General features: G+C 50.4%; 7 protein-coding genes across 7 annotated transcripts; 2 read left to right on the forward strand and 5 right to left on the reverse strand.

The window, feature by feature from the left end:
- Nucleotides 1-394: 394 nt before the first annotated feature.
- Nucleotides 395-1,034, forward strand: N7515_008774 (GFA family protein; the record flags this gene model as incomplete). The annotated part of the gene is made up of 5 exons (XM_056669518.1): nucleotides 395-477; nucleotides 532-560; nucleotides 613-722; nucleotides 810-835; nucleotides 890-1,034. 5 exons carry the CDS (start codon nucleotides 395-397, stop codon nucleotides 1,032-1,034), a joined length of 393 nt encoding a protein of 130 aa, XP_056519348.1.
- A 367-nt stretch (nucleotides 1,035-1,401) lies between these two features.
- N7515_008775 (uncharacterized protein) lies at nucleotides 1,402-2,481 on the forward strand (the record flags this gene model as incomplete). The annotated part of the gene is made up of 1 exon (XM_056669519.1): nucleotides 1,402-2,481. The coding sequence occupies one exon, from the start codon at nucleotides 1,402-1,404 to the stop codon at nucleotides 2,479-2,481; it is 1,080 nt and encodes a 359-aa protein (XP_056519349.1).
- Nucleotides 2,482-2,604: 123 nt separating this feature from the next.
- N7515_008776 (putative UDP-glucose,sterol transferase) lies at nucleotides 2,605-5,737 on the reverse strand (the record flags this gene model as incomplete). Its single annotated transcript, XM_056669520.1, has 7 exons — nucleotides 2,605-2,807; nucleotides 2,887-3,025; nucleotides 3,082-3,715; nucleotides 3,765-4,532; nucleotides 4,585-4,821; nucleotides 4,877-5,513; nucleotides 5,578-5,737. 7 exons carry the CDS (start codon nucleotides 5,735-5,737, stop codon nucleotides 2,605-2,607), a joined length of 2,778 nt encoding a protein of 925 aa, XP_056519350.1.
- Nucleotides 5,738-6,210: 473 nt separating this feature from the next.
- On the reverse strand, nucleotides 6,211-7,604 carry N7515_008777 (uncharacterized protein; the record flags this gene model as incomplete). Its single annotated transcript, XM_056669521.1, has 5 exons — nucleotides 6,211-6,377; nucleotides 6,427-6,592; nucleotides 6,652-6,992; nucleotides 7,044-7,369; nucleotides 7,423-7,604. 5 exons carry the CDS (start codon nucleotides 7,602-7,604, stop codon nucleotides 6,211-6,213), a joined length of 1,182 nt encoding a protein of 393 aa, XP_056519351.1.
- Nucleotides 7,605-8,103: 499 nt separating this feature from the next.
- N7515_008778 (sugar porter family MFS transporter) lies at nucleotides 8,104-9,837 on the reverse strand (the record flags this gene model as incomplete). Its single annotated transcript, XM_056669522.1, has 3 exons — nucleotides 8,104-8,828; nucleotides 8,894-9,684; nucleotides 9,740-9,837. 3 exons carry the CDS (start codon nucleotides 9,835-9,837, stop codon nucleotides 8,104-8,106), a joined length of 1,614 nt encoding a protein of 537 aa, XP_056519352.1.
- Nucleotides 9,838-11,681: 1,844 nt separating this feature from the next.
- Nucleotides 11,682-13,737, reverse strand: N7515_008779 (putative manganese ion homeostasis (Fr); the record flags this gene model as incomplete). The annotated part of the gene is made up of 2 exons (XM_056669523.1): nucleotides 11,682-13,334; nucleotides 13,408-13,737. The coding sequence occupies 2 exons, from the start codon at nucleotides 13,735-13,737 to the stop codon at nucleotides 11,682-11,684; spliced, it is 1,983 nt and encodes a 660-aa protein (XP_056519353.1).
- A 637-nt stretch (nucleotides 13,738-14,374) lies between these two features.
- Nucleotides 14,375-16,118, reverse strand: N7515_008780 (cation diffusion facilitator family transporter; the record flags this gene model as incomplete). The annotated part of the gene is made up of 4 exons (XM_056669524.1): nucleotides 14,375-15,739; nucleotides 15,797-15,883; nucleotides 15,933-15,979; nucleotides 16,040-16,118. The coding sequence occupies 4 exons, from the start codon at nucleotides 16,116-16,118 to the stop codon at nucleotides 14,375-14,377; spliced, it is 1,578 nt and encodes a 525-aa protein (XP_056519354.1).
- Between the last annotated feature and the right edge of the window lie 1,231 nt (nucleotides 16,119-17,349).

Genomic DNA, 17,349 nt, shown 5'->3' on the forward strand with positions numbered 1-17,349 from the left:
CATTGTCTCTATTTAAGCAGAGACTCGACATTGTCCATCGATCACAAGTAATAGGAACGATCTTGACCCGTACGTCTAAATCCAACCTTCATGCTCAGTGCTCTCTAGAGCCCTCAGGACTGGATTAAGAGACATCGCCTCAATCGCCCTGTTCTTCCTTACACATTCCAACGTTGTATATGAAAGAACCCAAAGAAGACAGTAAATTCTCATCCGAACACTTTGACGTCACTTAGCGTAGTTCAGGACGGAATGAACGACTCTCAATTCCGCGCTTCTCACGTACATATTCCGATCCCCTGCACGAATCTTCCACTTCCTGTCATTCTACCAGGGCACTCAACTCGTCTCTATAGATACAAAAGCCTATCTCTAGGTACCGACCCAATCAGATATGTCATACCAAGGCCACTGCAATTGCGAGAGCATTCGCATTACTCTTCCGGAGCAACCCGACAACACAGCTATCTGCCATTGGTACGAGTCTACCCACGGGCAGTCTATCCGATCCTCAGACTAACTAATATAAAGCAATTCCTGCAAACGCGCCGGTGGAAGTGGTACGTTCATTCTCACAAGCAACCCACACACTTGCTAATGACGCAAACCCAGCATTCTCCCTCAACTACTTCGTCGACGAGGATTCAGTGACCCTCGAAGACTCGGAATCATCATTGAAGGTGTATGAGGATACCAAGGCTTTTAGTGGGAATCTTGTAAAGGTGAGCAATTATCTCGTACCTTATCCAATGTCATGCATTATAAGTTGCTTGGAAAACGAAACGAAACTAATATGCGACTCTTCACAGCGCTATTTCTGCTCCAAATGCGGCAGGTATGTTGAGGTGGATGGCCTGTACATGATGAGTATAGCTAACGAATATCACAGCCCGGTGTATACCAAGACCCCCAAGGCGCCTGGGAAGCTTTTCCTGAAGGCTTCGTTGTTTGATACGGTCGCTGCGCCTACTTGTGAGGTGTTCAGTGAGAAGCAGCATCAGTGGGTTACCGTTGCGACGCATAAGCAGATCTAGATAGATCGGAAGTATGCAGCCCTATTCAGCCTTATCTCCCTGCATGTTTACCCTTATCGGATACATCCTGTCTGATGCGTAGGTGGTTATTGTTATGTAGAACGGTGCCGATTGCCGGCTTGAACTTCTATCATGCACAGCCTCAACATCACATAACCTGATCGAATCAGATATGGCTTTGGGTCAGTTTCCATCCTGTTGTGCCCGAAGCATAACCCACGTGCTCCACTGGGGCACTGCCCCTTAGCATGTCTTGGCATCAAGGACGTTCTCGTATTTAAGAAGAAACAACATTAGACACCCTTTCATGGCACATAGCATCTCAGTGCTTACACACTCTCCATCCCAAACCCCAACATCTCCACAAATGTCTCTCTTAGACACCCTCTCTACCCGCCACCGCCTCTCAATCTGGCACATCTACCACAAAAGCGACTCGCACATGACCATAACGCCATTTATAAACGCAAAGAAAGAGTTCGGATCCAAACACAAGGAAACCCCCGAACCAGCCAACGAAACAAACAGCTATTTCGTACACCACCCGACACTACTATTCCACAACGCACCGCGGACTCTCCGACGCGGGAACAGGAAAGATGGGCCACCGATCTGCATACTGAAATGCGGGGTCCTTTGGAGAAACTGGATCTTGCAGTTTGGGGATGTATTGAAGGGTGTGCTTGATCCTAGGGGTGTTGTTAGGTGGGAATGTCGGAGTAATCCTAATAATATGATGAATGATGATCGCGCGTTGAAGGGGTATAGAGTCCGTGGTTGGAGGGTTTGGGGGGAGAGTGGGAAGGTTTATCATCGGGAGGTTAATGAGAGGAGGAGAATGGAAAAGGAGAAGGGAAAGGGGGAGAGCAGAGCTGGTCCTGAAATCGGACATACGACGGACACCGCTGAAAGCGAGAAACAGCTGAATCCGACTGATATCAAAGCTTCCCCTCCTTCATACTCCGCTGCCTTGTCACCAAGACCACAACCGGCCGTTGCTGAAGAAGCAGTTCGCTTGAACTGGACTTCTCCCTTCTCCACGCATCCGAGACGGTACGCCTTTGAGTACGCTAATATCGAGTTCATCTGGGAAGGAACGAGGGACGTTTATCCGGATAATAAATGGGCGAAGATATTCATGCCGTTCCATCATCTCAAGTTAATTGCTAGAATGCCCGGTTGGGGGAATGGACGTCTTGTTGCGCATTATACGCCGAGTTTCGCGTGTCGGAAATTCGGACAGCTTTGGGTTTTTGATAATGTTGTTTCTGAGCTGGAACAGAGTCTGAATTCTTCTACTTTGGAGGAGGAGCGTGATGTGAGGGAGACTCGATTGTATGATCTGGTTATGGCGACGGCTGTCTGTATGATACTTGGTGAGTGGCAGAAGAGAACGGTGCTCCTTGCGTTACTTGCTCTTGTGGCCGAGGGTGGTAATGCAGGTTGAAGTGGAATATTCACATCAATTTGCTATGAAATGATATGTACGTCAAATGCAATCCGCTTTTGTCGTTGTACATGATAACAACATTGGTAATGTGCAGATGTCTCGTTGAAGGTCAATAAGACCTCAGTAACTAACGTTAAAATCTTCCTCGATAAGACGCCATGCCCTAGCAACCTCTGCGCGGTCATCCGCAGTCGACGCCCGCATCTCTTCAAGCCCTTGTGCTATCCGAGATTCGACAATTTGACGATCCTGAATCTTGCCTAGCGATGTTTGCAGCTTCCTGCGAAGCCCAACTAGAGGATACCCAGCTAGCCCCCATAGCCCTAAGGTTCAGCAAGTTAGTTTAGCTCTGTATAGAGAAGGAACAATCAACAGACGCATGGCGAATGAGGAAAAGCATACCTGCCGGTGGCTTGAAGAAAACACCACAAACTCCCTTCCCAACCCCCTTCACCATACCTTTTGCGCCCTCATGCTGGTATCCGTATCTAGGCTGCGTGACCAAGCCTGTAATGCCGTAGTAGAAGCCATCTCGGAACTCCTATATCAATGGTTAGTACGACCAATCCACTTCCTTGTTTCGGCCAAAATACGAACCACTCCAGCCGCAGAAAGGCCACTGCGGAAGCCGATAACCTTCGGCATATCCTTGACCATCGGATCGTGATATAACTTTGGCGCATTGTGGAATCCCTTCGACAGACTGAGTGTCAGGTCTGTAGGGAGCCATATAATGGTCTTGAGAAGCTTCTTCGACATTCGACTGCCGTGAGTGCGGATTTCATAGATAGCACCCCCGGGCTTCGTTGATTCCGCACAACTCATCGATTGTGTCCTTTCGAGCTGTAAGCTTCGCTCGTGGGCGATGGAGCTCGAGGTAAAATCGTTTGTTTCAGTGTCATCATCAGTGCTCATTGTCATTGTCTCACTGCTTCCCTGTGCCCTCTCAGGCTGATACTCGGGGCTCTCATGGAACTCTTCCTCTTCACTACCTGTGCTCGACACCCGGCTTCTTTTTCGCTGCTTCTTCCATGCACATTTTTTTGAAGTGTGGTCGTGGTGGATAGGATGTCCTATTGCACGACCTGCGGAGACAATGTCAGAGAGCATGTCGTACGGAAGTTCGCCGATTCCGGTTACAAAGTTTGCAATGGCGCCAACTAGCACTTGGGCTCCTGCGCTTATTGGGCCGACAGGATCGCGGTATGTGTCGTATTCTACGGCTCGGTTTCTGGGCCAGTTGGTTAGAGAGTCTTCAATACCTTGAGGAACAGACTTACAAAACAACGTCGTCCGGCTTTAGTCGGCCCGTTTCAACTAGGACAGTCGCAGCAAATGCACTTAGCGCAATGCGGGTTTGCTTGACGTGCCACACAGCAGGGAGATTGGGACATATAGAGCATCGTAGAGAATTCAAGTTGAGGTGTCGATGGAAGCTGCGTACTCCATCCCGCACTCCCGATTCTTCCTGCATCTTCCTTGAAATTTCTTGTGCTCTTTCTTGAGTCGATTGATGCAGCGCCATTTCAATGGCATCAGTCAGCTTCTCGACTGTGAGTTGCTTGTGGGGAATTGGTGTCGGCCCGGCTCCTGCGTGGGCGACAATTCCTCCCCAGAATTGCTGGTCTCCAAAGAAAGGAACGATGATAGTCGGACGCCCGAGCGCAAGACCTGCGGCCGTGGTGCCCGCACCACCATGGTGGATCACACATGACACTCGCGTGAACAGCCAGTCGTGCGGTACACTGCCGATGATGAGGATGTTGTCTGGTACATCTACCTCGTCGACGCCGAGATTGCCCCAGCCTTTTGAGACAATTGCGCGCTGGCCGGAGTTTTGGATTGCTTCGAAGACAATTCGGGTAAGTTTGATTTGATCGTCAACCACAATAGAGCCAAATCCAACGTAGAGTGGAGTAGGTCCTGCATTCAGGAAATCTTCGATCTCCTTAGGGGGCTTGTAGTCTGATTTGGCTGGGAGTACGCTGAACCCGCAGATATCGATGTGTTCTGGCCAGTCGCGTGGCTTGCGTAGTATCGAGGGTGACCTGGAGACGATTATTTAGTGAAGATTTCAACTCTGACCGTGTCCAGACATACCAAAGATATGAGCAAGGAACTCGAAGGCGATGGATCAAGCTCGGTGCCGTGATCGAATCCAATTCATCCAATGCAAGACATTTCTTCCGCCATGAATTAACAAGATCACCCAACCCCTCCCAAATCATCATATCAACAACAGCATAAGAAACGAAATTTGCGACTGTCGGCTTGCAACCCTGCTGATGAAGAACAGCCAAAGGATGCGGGAAAAACTGCGTCGGCGTCCACGGCATTCTGGAGATATTCCGTCAGAATGTAGCCAGCTCACTTGCAACACAGGAATACTCACGTAAACATCATATGCAGCGGAATTCCCAACCGCTGCGCACAATGAATATGAGCCAAGCTAGGCGGGTTAGCTATAATAGCATCAGCAACAAACGGCCGACGGCGATAATCCACCGCATCACTCCACAAGTCATCCTTAATCTGATGCAGATCCGTCCCATCACCAGTCTCAATACACGATTTCCAACATCCATATATAATCTCCTTCATCTCCCTTCGCCGCTTCTGAATAGCACCACTGCGAATCGTTCTGAATGCCGGTAGCAGTGAAGGATTCTGCACCATGAATGCCATAAGCTCCTCCGGATCGCCCCCAATACAGAAAAATTCTAGTCCACCCTCGAGGACGAACTCGCGGAAGGCGAGATGTGTCGCAAGTCGCACGCGGTGACCATGGGCTTTCAACTCTTTTCCTAGCGCAACGAATGGTTGGATATCACCGCGTGACCCGATGACTTGGATGACGATATTCATGCGCAGTGGGAAATCTTGTCCTGAGCCTTTGGGTATTGGCTCGGGTGTTTCTTGTTCTGCTAGATCTTCTAGGTCTGATGGCGCGGGTGTCTGCTGGATCCGATTCAGTATACCGGCGATGCTGGGGCGGTTTTCGTTGATGTTTATGTCGAGTCGGCCGTCGCCTACCGGAGTTTCGTGATGTTAGCCATATCCTACAAGCTGTACAAGCTGGGCGTGATCACGAACTTAGGACTCGGACGCCGGTATTTAGGCCGTCTCCGGTGAACTGCTTGTGGTCTCCATGTCGTGCGGGCGGAGCGTTGATGTCCTCGGGCCAGTCGTCTGATTGGATGGACTCATGACGGTGGGATAGGGTCCTCGCAGCAGGCGGCGCTGCGGAAGCCATTCTACGGATATCGGCCTGATGTAGGGCCGAGTCGGGTGAGGCGGGTTCGAGCTAGCGGGGGGCACAGAGTGGGATTGGCGTATATTACAAAAGGATGGCACAAAAGCGATGATTATGTTCATATATGACAGTTTCTAGTAAGTATTTTGTAAGGTGAAGGGAATTGAATGGCGAAGAGTGTTGTGCTTCTACTCATGATGTCAGAAGGGCGACTCCGGAGTCCGGGCTTCCGGCTTACCGGTGTTCCACTGCGGGTATCGGGATCTGCCCGTGGTGTGGGGCAGGAGCTTGACTTATCACGAACATAGAAAAGGTTGTCTGGATTTGATCGGAGATTGGGTAAGATATTAGTAAGTACATACGCAGTTGAAGGGCTTGTTTGCTTGTTTGCTAATATTAACGAGAATCACTGCCCGTGCTGAAAAGGATCCTTGAATCAACGCAGATAAAAGCATCTGATGCTCGATACGAAGTCATTCTGTTTTACTTGTGTCGCAGATCAAGTTCAGTGCCTCGTCCGCGGTAATGCGACTGGATGGTAAAAACCGCATCAATCCTCGAGTCACTTGTAGTAGAGGTTGGAGATCTGGATGGTGCACGCTTTCTGCGAACTCGCGTTCAAGCCTTGGGATTTCACACTCTTTGCACTATATTAGTACAGAATCCTAACAGTATGTCGGGCAACTTACCTTGTTCTTCCTGTTTCAGGTCGTGGGTAGATTGCGCCTGCATCGATTCCCACTGAGACTCCCATTCGGCCGGTAGACTTCCCACAAGATCTATCATCTGGAAGACAAGCGCCTCATCTTCTCCGAGATACCAGAATGGATACTTTCTGAACAAGAAATAGTAAATCTAGAGCACCCACATTGATAAGTACCTTGACTGCAAAACATGGAAAAGCCTTGACCTACCATGCAACCTACACGCCATAGATCGACGCGGTAATCAAAGGAATCCATGAAGATCGTTTCGGGAACTCGCAAGGATCCAGGCTGAGCTAACGTTTCCGGCTCCTCCCCTTGAAGAAAGCTCTCCCCAATATCAAGGAGGCGGATATCTTCGTCATCTTCGTCTATCCAATTAACCCATTCTGCTGCCTTTATCAGCTGTGACGGCAATCCGTGTTCTAGCGGTGAGCCACCAATATAGGCCAACGGCTCAATTTCCGGAGGTCCAATGACATCGAACAGCCCTTCCTCGGTTGTGGTCGACAACTGAGTGCAGCTAAACGCGATATTCCGGCCGTTGATATCTAAGCAAATCAGCAATAAGATACTCAAATGCAGACGGAACATGCACTCACCCCCATGGCACATGCCGGCACCATGAATAAACCTGATAGCTCTCAAAAGCTGCTTAGACATTCGCAGAATGATCTCCGGTTCGAGCTCATCGTGCACACTAGAGTAATCTGCAAGGACTTCATCGACAGTCGGCCCAAGCAATTCGAATACAAGACATTGGTGGGCTCCGTTAGGGCCATCATGGGTGAAGTGGTCAATGAGCTGGACAATATAACGGGAAGAAAGAATTCCACCGGACTGTTCTTCAAGAAGCTTCAGATTCTGCAGTTCGGAGGATACTGATGAGTTTGCCGTCATTATTTTCAACGAGACCCATTGGTTATGGCTGGTTTGATGTTAGTTTAAATGGGGCGGAGCTGCTCAAGTCCTTCCACTGACTTTATGTCTTTTGCAAGCCATACTGTGGAAAACCCGCCCCAGCCTAACTTGTGATGGATTTCGTAGCGGCCATTCTTGAAGGTATCTCCGAGGTTGACTGGATGGTATCCCCCAGGTTGGTATCTGGATAAGTTTTCCTGGGTATAGAGAAGATTGTTTTGACAGAATAGAGACAAGTCCATTTTGCGGAGTTGATTTCTCCGCAGTGAGAGAAGAAATAAGGAATCACGATGTGACTTGTGAGAATGTGCTAAGATTGCCAGGTACCTAATTCATGGAGTTATTTCGCGTCAACCTTGGGTAAAATTTGATGACTCGCTATGTAAACTTTCAGTAGATGGAGCTGACGAACTTCAGACGAAGGCGTACTGCTAGATCTCTTTTCCTGTAAGAAGATGGGATATGATGGGCCATGAGATGGAAGTTCCAAGACTGGCGGTCAACTGGTCGGAGGCCGTTTGGTAGCCTGCATATTCAGGCCACTACCGGGGCTAGGGGCTGCCTAGGAGGTAAAACTTCATCCTGAGAGGTAGTAAATCATTATATTCTATCCCAATGCAAGAGACATAGATATCACAACGAAAGAAAGTCTATCAAACACACAAAAGCCATACGAGCCCCGCTCAAAGCAAACCAAAACAATCATAAAACATCGCACAATATCCCTTGGGCCTTAACAAATCAGACATCAGCCTTAGCACCAACACTCTCAAGATGCATAGCACCCTCAGCCCTCTTCTCGCCAGCATCAATCTCAAGCTGGGCCAGATCACCGGACTTCTTAGCCGCAACATCGCGCACATCAGTATAATTAACCGAAGGCACCCAACCAACCGAGTTCCAAGCACGAGGAACCTTAGCATAGAGCTCATCAACCTGCTCAAGCGAAAGACCCTTGGTCTCATAGATACAAGTGTAAACAAAGATAGCGCAGATAGCACAGCATCCACCCCAGATGAAGAACACCTTGCTCTTGAGGTTGGCATTTCCAGGTCCGCTGTTTACCAGGTACGGCGTGGCATAGGCGATCGCCCAGTTGAGCAGCCAGTTTGTGGCGACGGTGATGGAGAGACACTTGGCACGGGCCTTGAGGGGGAAGAGTTCTCCGGTGACGACCCAGGCGACGGGGCCCCAGGTACTGGCGAAGAAGAAGATGTAGATGCAGACGAAGGCGATGAGGACTTTGTTTGAGACGTCGGAGTCGACGGCTGTGCCGACGATTGCGACGATGAGCTGGGAAACGCACATGCCGATGGCACCGAAGAGGAGAAGTGGGCGACGACCCCATTTCTCGACCATGTAGAGGCCGGGGAATGTGGAGACGACGTTGATGATGTTGGTGATCAGGGTGATGACGAAGGAGTTTTGGATTCCGGAGTTTTGGAAGAAGGTTGTGCCGTAGTAGACTGCAGTTTCTGTTAGTTGGTGGGTTTTGAGGGAAAGGGAAATAGTGGTGAGGAATGAAACGTACAGATGAAGTTGCATCCAGCGAGTTGTTGGAGACCCTGGACGGCGCAGCCGGTTGCCAGACGCTTGCCGAGAGAACCCTTGAGGATCTCGAGGTAGGAAGCCGTTCCGAGGCTCACCTCGAACTCGTGGTTGGCCTGGATCTCAGCGAGTTCGGCGACGAGGTCGGGATCGTTGACGTCAATGCGACGGAGACGGGCAAGGGCCTTAGTGGCGTCTTCGTAGCGGTCCTTCTTGATCAGGAAACGGGGGGTTTCAGGAAGAAGGATCATGCCGACGACGAGAATGATAGCCCAAGCAAACTGGATAGCGATGGGGATGCGGTAGCTGCCGGTGTCATTGCGGTCCTTGGTGGAATTGTTGACGATGGCAGCGAGCAGCAAGCCGAGTGTGATGGCGAGCTGGTAAGCACCGACAATGGTACCACGGATCCATTTAGGGGCTGTCTCGGATTGGTAGAGGGGGATAGTGGCCGAGAGGAGACCAACACCGAGACCGGCGAAGAAGCGGCCGGCCACGAAGAGGGGAATGGAGGTAGCAGCGGTTTGCAGGATGACTCCGAAGACGAACACGAAGCAATCCAGAATCATACCCAGGCGACGACCAAAGTGATCGGCAATAGGGGCGGCGCCGAGGGCACCGAAGAAGGTACCTGCGGACAGGAGAGAGACAATCATGGAGGATTCTGAGGATGTGACGTCGGGCAAGTGATCAACCTGGTTGATATAGCCGGTTGAGAATGTCTGTCGCCAGTACTTCATGGCGAGGATACCGCTGATGGTACCTGTGTCATATCTAGATGGATGTTAGACTTATTGCCAATGAAAGTATAGATCAGAATTACACATACCCGAAGAGGACACCACCGAATGCCACGAACAATCCGATCAAGATGGCCGGGGTAGCAGAACCCACGGCATCATCGGGCTTCTTCAGACGGAAGCCCATTGTGAATGTGTAGTGTGATCAGAGAAGCAAAGCCAATTGAGGGTGTATATATCAATCAAGTATGAAGTATATCCGTATTAGGAGAAATGGATATATGGGAGGCTCAGTAGAAACAAAAAAATCAACAGAAAACCCAGAGACATCGTCTCCCTATTTGTACTTCCCCAGTCCCCAACCCTCAACCACATGGCCAACCCCAGGCCGACCCCGACCCGGGGAATAGCAGAGAAAAAAAATCCTGAAAACAGTCCGGAGAACCCGAGACAAGCAACAGCATCCAATCCAAAGATAGCATTGACTAAAAACGCCCCATTCCCTAGTTTTGCCAGCATGCTTTCGAGCCTGGGGTTATGGATCGGACCGGAGGTAAATCGAACGAGCCAATCCCGACTCGAAAAGCAGTGGAGTTCATACTATGTCTCCCGGTGGTTATTGGTCACATGGGTAAATTGGCTCAGGCCGACCCGAATTTGTTCGAGAAGGTTTCGCATCGGGCGTCGTTTTGTTTCCCCGTTCATCCCGCACCGCAATAGGGGCGGGATTGCACCGCATGTTGTGATTGGAATGTGGTTTTGAGATTGATTTAGATTGTGGCAAGGCTACTCCCGGTGTATTTTATGATTTCTTGGAGGCAATTGGGACGGAAATAGGTCTGGAATGCGGCACATGACATGGGGAAATTGTGTTGTTTGGTGCCGAAAACGGGGGCCCCCGAGTTGAGCCAATGCCGATCGGCATCGGCGTCCCGCATCGGGAAAATGACCAGAAAGACGGCTGTCTGTTTTCCCACATCAGTCCGATGTTTCTGGGGGTTTCGGCGTTTTTCTTTTCGGTTCTTGGTTTAGATTGATTGGTTTTTTCATTGGCATACATAATAGTTAAGTACGTAAAAAAAGATGTAAACAGTGATGTAAATAATGATTTACACAAGACCGGGCGACACGAACAGGGAAGACAATCCTCACGAAACCCTAAAAGGGAGAAAATTTCACCTCCAGGTTTTTCCCACATTTTCCCCTCACTCCAGACTCCAAGCGATCCAGTATTTCCCCAGACCTGTCAACGCCCGAGACCAGAGCGAACAGCCAATAACCAACAGGGTCCAACGGCAACACTCGATCGGCAATGTCATGACGAGTTGAAGGTACCGCTGTCTGCTTTGCTCACCGGAGACAAGTTTGAGAAGGTCTCAGGTAAACCAGCATAAGCATGGTCCCGCAGTTTTGCCTCGACCAATGTCCGTAAGAGATCGACTATGACAATTGATCACTTCCCCATCCCAGCACACACATCCCGTGTGGCCATGTCTGGATCCCGCGTTTTCCATTTTCAGAATTTCGTAAACACTTGAAATGCACAGCTAGTTAAGCAACAAAATACAATTGCTATCCTCATCAATATCCTTCTGCAACTATTGTCGTATGTGGCTGAAAAACAAGAGTCCACGGCCGGCGCCCAATCCTTGGCGAGAGGCTAGTGCAAGTGCGCTATTTTTCCCGAGGCGCGGATTGGACGCACAACCCGACGTTCACTTATCCCGGTGTTTTTCCCGGGAAATCATCGGGCCATTGTCTGGTGCCTGCCGCCTGGGAGGTCTCGGGATCGGACGAGATTTTGCCCCTCGGCGATGTTTAGCGAGATGTGGCGCAATTCGACCAGGCTAAATTAAAACTTCCAAGGTGGATGCCTCTTTTCTCGGTTAAGAAAAATTGATGCTAAAACAGCCTGATCAGTGATCACACGATCAATCAAGGCTATTTGGGGGATTCTCAAATACGCTAGTCTGTGGATGCATGTTTATTATATCTATGCTCGCTGAAGAAACATTTGAACCGCTGGACCAGCTACCAGCGCCAGATCAGGATGAAATACACAACCAGTACCACCTGCGCCACATGCTTCATGGATTTGTACAATTCCCGCGCGATGAGGGACGCCGTGGAGTGAGAGCGGATACCCGAGGCGGGGCGCCATGCACTTCTGCTTTTTGAGGAGCCGCCGAAATCATCGTCGGGACCCTGATAAGCATCTTGCGGGGATGTAGTGCCCGGATAGCGGGCAGATGCTGCCAAGACACCGCGGCTAGCTAAGCCACCCGGCGATGTGAGGGTTGAACTGGATGCGCCGGAGGTGTGATGTTGGTGGTGTGGGGAACGGCGCTCGGAGAGGGGGAGGAGAGCGCCGGATGGGGATGGCTCGGGGGAGGAGAGGACAAGGTAGATGGAACGGATGAGGAGAACGCAGACGCTCAGGCCAAGGATGGTTAGATAGTGGATGAAGATCCCCAACTGGTCGGGGAGGATGCAGAGATGGTTTTGAATGGTTGGTGGTGATCCATCTTGAATGGCTTTGCCTGTCTTGGGATCAATTGGGTTCCAGAGACTGGTGAGCATAAAGCCTGGGTGGCGGACTCCCATTGCCCAGGAGAAGCTCTTGACTGTAATCTCATTTGGGGAGCCGTTGAACTCCCGGTGTAAGACTTCACAGTAGTCATGGTCGTCACCAGAGTAGACCTGGACAACGTTGGGTCCTGCTTTTGAAACCAGTTCTGTGGAAATGGTTTGCGTCAAAACATTCTGGTACTGGTAGCCTCCAGTAATTTTCAGAGCGTTAGGCTCATCTTCTTGTAGTTCCTCGTCGGATGAAGACGGCGGGTAGCGCTCGCGCAGAGGGCCACAAGGAGTTGCTGGCTTGCGATAGAGCGGAATATGGGTGAGAAGGATGGTAGGAAATCCCGCGCTCACTGGCTCTGACTTATGCTGGATGACGGGCTCCACGGCATCGACAACGCGGTAATCGAACATACGGTGTCCCTCGTCCTGGTTTTGTAGCATCCGCAGCTCATTCGTCTCCGCCTTGGCCTTGTGGATCGCCATCTTGTCCAAAAAGTCATCTGCATCTTTCCAGATCGGGCGCAGTGAGCGATGCTCGTCGCTGGCGGTTGGGGAGCTACCTGTCAATGGATCGGGCTGATCCATCGCGCTCAGCGAGGGAGCATCCACTGAAACGAAAGTGTGGTTTCCGATAACATCGACACGGTTCGTGCTCCCGAAGAAGGACTCAAATCGATTGCGGACTGGCACCTGAACGCCATTGCCGAATCCGAGATCATGATTGCCAGGCAAGCTTGCAATCATCCTACGGCCGCGATCATCCACAGGCGGCGACCGTTGCTTCTCCCACGGATCTACAAATATTTTGATGAAGCGACCATATTCCCTCTTCCAGAAAGGATCCTTGTACTTTTTCCACCGTTGTTCCGGGCTGCTACTCGTAGCTGTGGCCCATTCTCGGCCGCCATCGAAAAGGTCACCAAGAAACAGCACTGAGTCCGGCTCGAGGTGATCTTGTATCAAGGAAAATGACCGTCGCATATATTGGTCTGTGTATTTCACTGTTAACGTCGACAAAGGCCATGGTCGACCGGGGTATGTGTGGGGATCCACAAGTTGAGGATCGGCGACAAAGGCAATGTGATGTGGCACCGCGTCTTGGGGCTATAGAGCGACTACTGTCAGTACCAGCTAGGGCAAGAGATATCAATTGTCAGAGGTGCCACTGTCGACTTACCCATTCCTCCCAGCTGTCCCAGAGGCACTTGTTGATGCTGTCCTCAAACACCGTCCGTTCACCCCACCGAATGGAGAACATCCATAGCAAGATAATTGCATTGGGGATTGTGAAAGTCCGTTTGGCAAGCTTCATTGCTGTTATCTTGATCCCCTCAGCCTTCGCTCGGGCAACTCCTCGGCTGATACTCCGAACGGGAAGCCATTGTTTTGCTGCTGAAGGGATGGTGTCCCACGCGCGGGTGAAGAGATTTCGAGGCCTTGAGGGCTGATATTGACTGAAGGATGGGAGGGTAGAAGCGCCCGAGTTGCGCGGGTAGGCAAATGTCATGTTTGGCTTAGCTTAATACCGATGCTAAGTGACAAGGTGGCTCGACCCCGGACAAGACGACGGGGCTGGTGTTTAACAAAAGGAATGATAGGTCATGCTTCGCACATACGGAAAAAGAAATGAAAGAATGACTGGCGAATAATCAGAAAAAGAAAAGTTCATGTCATGGTGTTCAGTATGGAACCAGGGGTTTTGGCAATTGGTTAAGCTTCGGGTCGAGATGTGTCGATCACGGACATGGGGTGGTCACGTGCAGGCCATGGGCTAGCCCATTGTTTAGTTAAGGAGCTAAATTTAGAAGTACTGTGTACTGTTCAAGGCTAGTAGTATTTTACAGATCTTGCATTAGGAATAGTAGAAAGTACATGCAGGTAAGTCTAGAGAGTGCAGCGTAATTATATCCAGATGTCTCATCGTCCCTTAGAAGGAAACCGATTACCCGTGAGAACACTTCTGGAAACCAGCTGGACCAATGGGGGATGAGGTGGACAAAAGTGGGCGTGATAAAGATAGGTCATAGGAAAAGGATGGTATCAGGATGGTGAGAGTGTAGGTATAATGTTCTAAGGCCAAGGGGACAGAGGGTAAAGAATGAGAATGGAAAGTGGATGAGTACTCAAGTCATGATTTATCACGTTCACTTTTTGGGGCAACACTGGCCTCCTCGTGCGCAGTTCTCGTCACATTCGAGAAGGCATGCCTGTGGATCACCATCCCGAACGCTGGCAGCACGGCTGGGAACTTGCTCATCGGTTCCCCGCGAGGCTGAGGGTTGGCCATCGTCTTCGACATCACTATCGGGGGCGAACTCGGGCTGAATAGTGGAAGAGTGGATACCGTAGGCATGAAGACAGCGTCTGACCTGTCTGGCCAGGCGCATGTACCTATCGGAGCCTTCGCCCTTTATCTCGGTGTCCACTTGGAGATGGATTGAAGCCACAATCTTGGTGTCGCTCAGTTGCCAAACGTGCAAGTGGTGCGAGCCAATGACGCCGGGGAGTCGCTCAATATCCTCCTTGATATGGTCGATACTCATACCGGGAGGCACGGCCTGCAGAAGGATACGCGAAGCAGCTTTGCACAATGGAATCGCGGAAGCAAGAATGATCAGTGTGATGACAAGGGAAATGCCCGGGTCGACGTAGAAGCGCCATTTGTAGTCGGTCAACCAGATTACAAGTGCGGAAACAATCACACCAATGTTTCCGAGAGCGTCTCCCATGACGTGGAGGAAGACACCACGCATGTTCAGGTCATGGCTGTGACCCTTCTTCTGATCCTTCGGCTTGGGCTGGGCGTGGTTGTGCGATTTGTGAACATCTTCATGGTGGTCATCTTGGGGTTTGATTGGAGCGCCCTCCTCGTCGGTATAGTTCCTGGTGCGATCCCGGCGACTTAAGAGACCTGAGCGCTCAGATGGGATCTCATCCTCGTCGTGGCCGTTCTCCGAGTCAGACGATTGATCACGGTATTGACTCGCCGCAATAATCCCCTGTCTGAGTCTCTCTGGGAGGACAGGAATGTCGGCCGGGCTCACAAGCCCGCGGCCTGTCGAAGTGCTGTATCTTCTGGAACCGCGAGTCGGGGTGTCGCGACGTTTGCGGGATGCTGGGGATGCTGGTTCCGTGGTAGCATGAGGGAGAGCTTTCGGGGCCAAGCTTGCAGGTCCTCCAGCACCAGGCGTGCCTGCTCCATATTCCGCAATCGGTGCGTGATCGTGCTCAGCGTATTCACCGGCCTCAATATCATGGTCATGCTCATCGTGGTCGTGATCATGGCCATGGTCGTGACCGCCGCCGGGTCCGTGAGAGTGATCGTGGAATAGCGCCAGTCCGATAATATTGGAGGCAAGACCGAAGCAACCAACGATGCAAACAAATCGCGGGTTTTGCACTTCCTGGGGTTCAAACAGCCGCTGAGTTGCCTCTAAGAAAATCGACATGCAAAGTGCAACTAAAAAGACTCCATTGACCAAGGCACCAAGGGTCTCTGCTCGTTGCCACTGTCCAAAATTCCAACTGTCAGGTGGTTCTTCAAATTGGCGTTGAGGTCAACTCACGCCATATGTGTAGGTGTTGGAGGTTGTCTCCCGGTTCGCTACTTTCACAGCCCATAATCCGACACACAGGGATAAAACATCGTTCAACTAGTTCGGTCAGTTCAGTCGGCGTGTAAATGTGTGGATGGTGGCGTACCATATGGAAGGAATCAGCGACGAGGGCAAGGGAGTGGACGGCATAACCTATGGAAAAGCTGGTTAGTATCCTCCGGTCGCAATGAGTTAAGCTGTAGATATACTAACCAGTAATTAACTCAAGTAGGAAGAATGCGGTATCAATGACCAGCAGGATCAAGATCCTGTTCGTCTTAGATAGCCCCATGACGGTGGCTTGCTGATCTGCGGCGCGCTCACTCAGAGCACCGCACACTGACAAGGGACGAGCTTCGAATATATGTGTAGGTATCAAGACCTATGAATGAGTGAAAAAAAGGGAGTGACAGATAGTTAGATGGAGGGGCCGAGGTGTGAAAAATGCGAGTCGTCGATAAGTCGCGCTGACGCAGTGGAGCTCGAATGACCAGGGCGGAATCACCTCCGATATGGTCCGTGGTGGCGAGACTTTTCACTCTAGCACTGTACTCCGTACACAGTACAACATACGCTACATGCACTTGAGTCACTTCTTATAGAACCGATTCCTTTACTTTTTTGGTCAGTATTTACTCCGATTATTCTACGACGATAGCAGAGGTTTGTTGCGACTTCGATGCAGTTTGTTTGTTCCTTGTCCCAGGCCGGTGATCCCAGACCCCACCTCCCGTGTTCATCATTATCTGATCGACTCAGCGGAGAAAATTTCCCTTTGGACGAGCTTCATTTCTTCCATTATTGGAGACGTTTGGCCCATTGACGGTCTGTCAGCTGTCTTTCCGGTGCGCTTTCGTTTGAAGTGAGACTCGGGGATAATACCCGATATGACATCCCTTGTGCAGAAACAGAGATGTCTCAATTCGACTGCTTAGACTCCATGAAAGAATGCTATGACTATGATAGAAATTGCTGCGTAGGACATGCCTACCATAAAGGAACTTGAAACAAGTGCACCTACAGCTCTGTCATTCACTTACTTCATTCAGTGTCCACTTATACCTTCCAGGTTCCAACCCGAAGGTACTCACTTCGCTGAGCACGACTCTTGGTGTCCAGATATTGCGCAATTTGAAGCCCTGATTTGTGCCTGCTTTTCCTTGTTCAGTACAAGCCAGCGTTACTCGTGTTAATTACAAGATAATGCTTGAGGTAGCGGGGTCTAGTTAGCGAAGTTGCTTCCTTGTTAGACCAGGCAAGTATTCATAGCAAACAAAGAGCCCAATCATGTTTCCGACGCCACATATAAAGCGCCACATCCATGGTTACAATATGTACGGACGTCGGGAGTACGGAGATGTACTGCGTACCTATTGTGTAGAAAAGGACATCAAATCCCACAAAGGTCACTTCCATTATAGATACTGACGATTTGACCCCCAGGGGCCAGACCCCAGTAAACATCAGTTTGAAACTCATCGATCCCGCTTCCAATATTTACTCAACTGGCTTCTCTCTGCATA

The sequence above is a fragment of the Penicillium bovifimosum genome, assembly GCF_028826915.1.
Source record: "Penicillium bovifimosum strain IBT 22155 chromosome Unknown utg000006l_segment0_segment0, whole genome shotgun sequence".
Lineage (NCBI taxonomy): Eukaryota > Fungi > Ascomycota > Eurotiomycetes > Eurotiales > Aspergillaceae > Penicillium > Penicillium bovifimosum.